General features: G+C 30.7%; 1 protein-coding gene across 1 annotated transcript; it reads left to right on the plus strand.

The window, feature by feature from the left end:
• Positions 1 to 1448: 1448 nt before the first annotated feature.
• On the plus strand, positions 1449 to 1505 carry Tsp_01237 (putative membrane protein; the record flags this gene model as incomplete). Its single annotated transcript, XM_003376994.1, has 1 exon — positions 1449 to 1505. A coding segment is annotated over exon 1 (57 nt), but the record flags the coding sequence as incomplete, so codon positions are not given.
• Between the last annotated feature and the right edge of the window lie 161 nt (positions 1506 to 1666).

The raw sequence follows: 1666 nt of genomic DNA on the forward strand, positions 1-1666 counted from the left end.
GGGGAATCAATGGCTTGTCCTTTATGCAAATGATATACATATCAGTATAGTAGTAAGTGACATTTTATAAATATTTAAATAATTTTATTGTGGAAAATTCTGACTTTGTTAGAATCAATGAATGTATTGTAAGCACATGCTATAATGTCCTGGTACAATGCTGTTTTGCTTAAAGCTTTTTTTTCAGGAACTGAACCAGAGCGTCAAACGGAGTAGGCTAGTACAAAGAAAAGTAACCATAACTGCTGAATAATTGCAAAACAAATGATATAAGGAAGATATGAGAAGAACAATATAAATAATACTGATAAAGCAATATTTACAAAAAATAATTACATGTAGCAATTTTACCATAAATTGCTAATATTCTATTTAATCAGTAATAAATGGTAGAAACAATATTTTGGACAGTAAAAAAATAGCACAGCAATTATAATCGTAATTGTTAGTGATGAATATTTAAATAGCAAAGAAAAACAGCATTAATAGTTATTGAGAATCACTATGATTAGTTTATGTAATAAAATTGTTCATAACAATAACGGCGGGATACGGCTGTGCGCGTGATCCTTTGCCGGCGTGAAATGTTGAAAATGGTATCTCCGGGCTATGTAACTGAGGTAGCTCCTCGCCCGCATTTAAAAGCGCATATAAAAATTTTTGATAATTTTCATAACTCATGAATTTATCGATTAATGTACATGTAAGCTTTATGATCGCTTTAGATTTGTATTAAAACCAAATTTCGCTTTTTCAATTTTCTTTCGTTTTTCTCAGACGTCATTGGGTGCTTCTATACAAGTTCACTTTGAATGTAGTAGTTTTCGATAGAAATAAATGTGAAATGGAAATAAAATAATTACACAACCCATGTCAAATTTATGTTAGTATTCTCTGTATTTATTGGAATAGTTTTGTGATATCTTTTTATACGATATATAATACAAATGGCATAGATTTTGAAAATTGTAGTAAATTTTTATTGGTTGCTTCACGAGTGCAATTAATATTGTGCAATTTAGATGTAATGAAATTTTCAATTATATGCAGCCGTGGATTTCATGAGAAATTTGCCAAAACAGCTTGTCAGAATAAATGATACTTTATAATAGAAATAAATAAATATCATTGCAAAAATTTTATATCAAAACTCATCACGCTTTGCATAATATATACACTTTTTATACGCGCTATAACCTTAGCTATTTTTGGAAGATGGAAAGCGTTTTTTCTAAATTTTCGATTGTGACCGATAAGTGAATGCAAATTAGATATACGGTCTAGTATTCGATTCAACACAATTTATTGTGTTAGTTCAATTTGACGTAAAGGCGTTAAGTGGAGTTCCCGGTGTGGCTTGACTTATGACAAAGAGTAAGAATGAATTGGATTATTCTGTATAATAGCAACAGAATACATTAAAACAATTGACCAGGTATGGAGTCGCTATGCATTCTGCCACGGTAGCAGTTAAAGTTACCCTCAACGTTCCAAATGGGGTACCAGTAAGTATTGAAATTATTCTTGGTTTGGATTCTGCTACTTTTCATATATTTGATCATATATTTTTGGTGTGTTCTGTTCAATATTTCACAACGACAATGATGATTTGAAACGACCAGCAGAAAGAGCTATGCACTGATAATCAACCAGCAGTCATTGATTC

The sequence above is a fragment of the Trichinella spiralis genome (assembly GCF_000181795.1).
Source record: "Trichinella spiralis strain ISS 195 chromosome Unknown Scfld4, whole genome shotgun sequence".
NCBI lineage: Eukaryota > Metazoa > Nematoda > Enoplea > Trichinellida > Trichinellidae > Trichinella > Trichinella spiralis.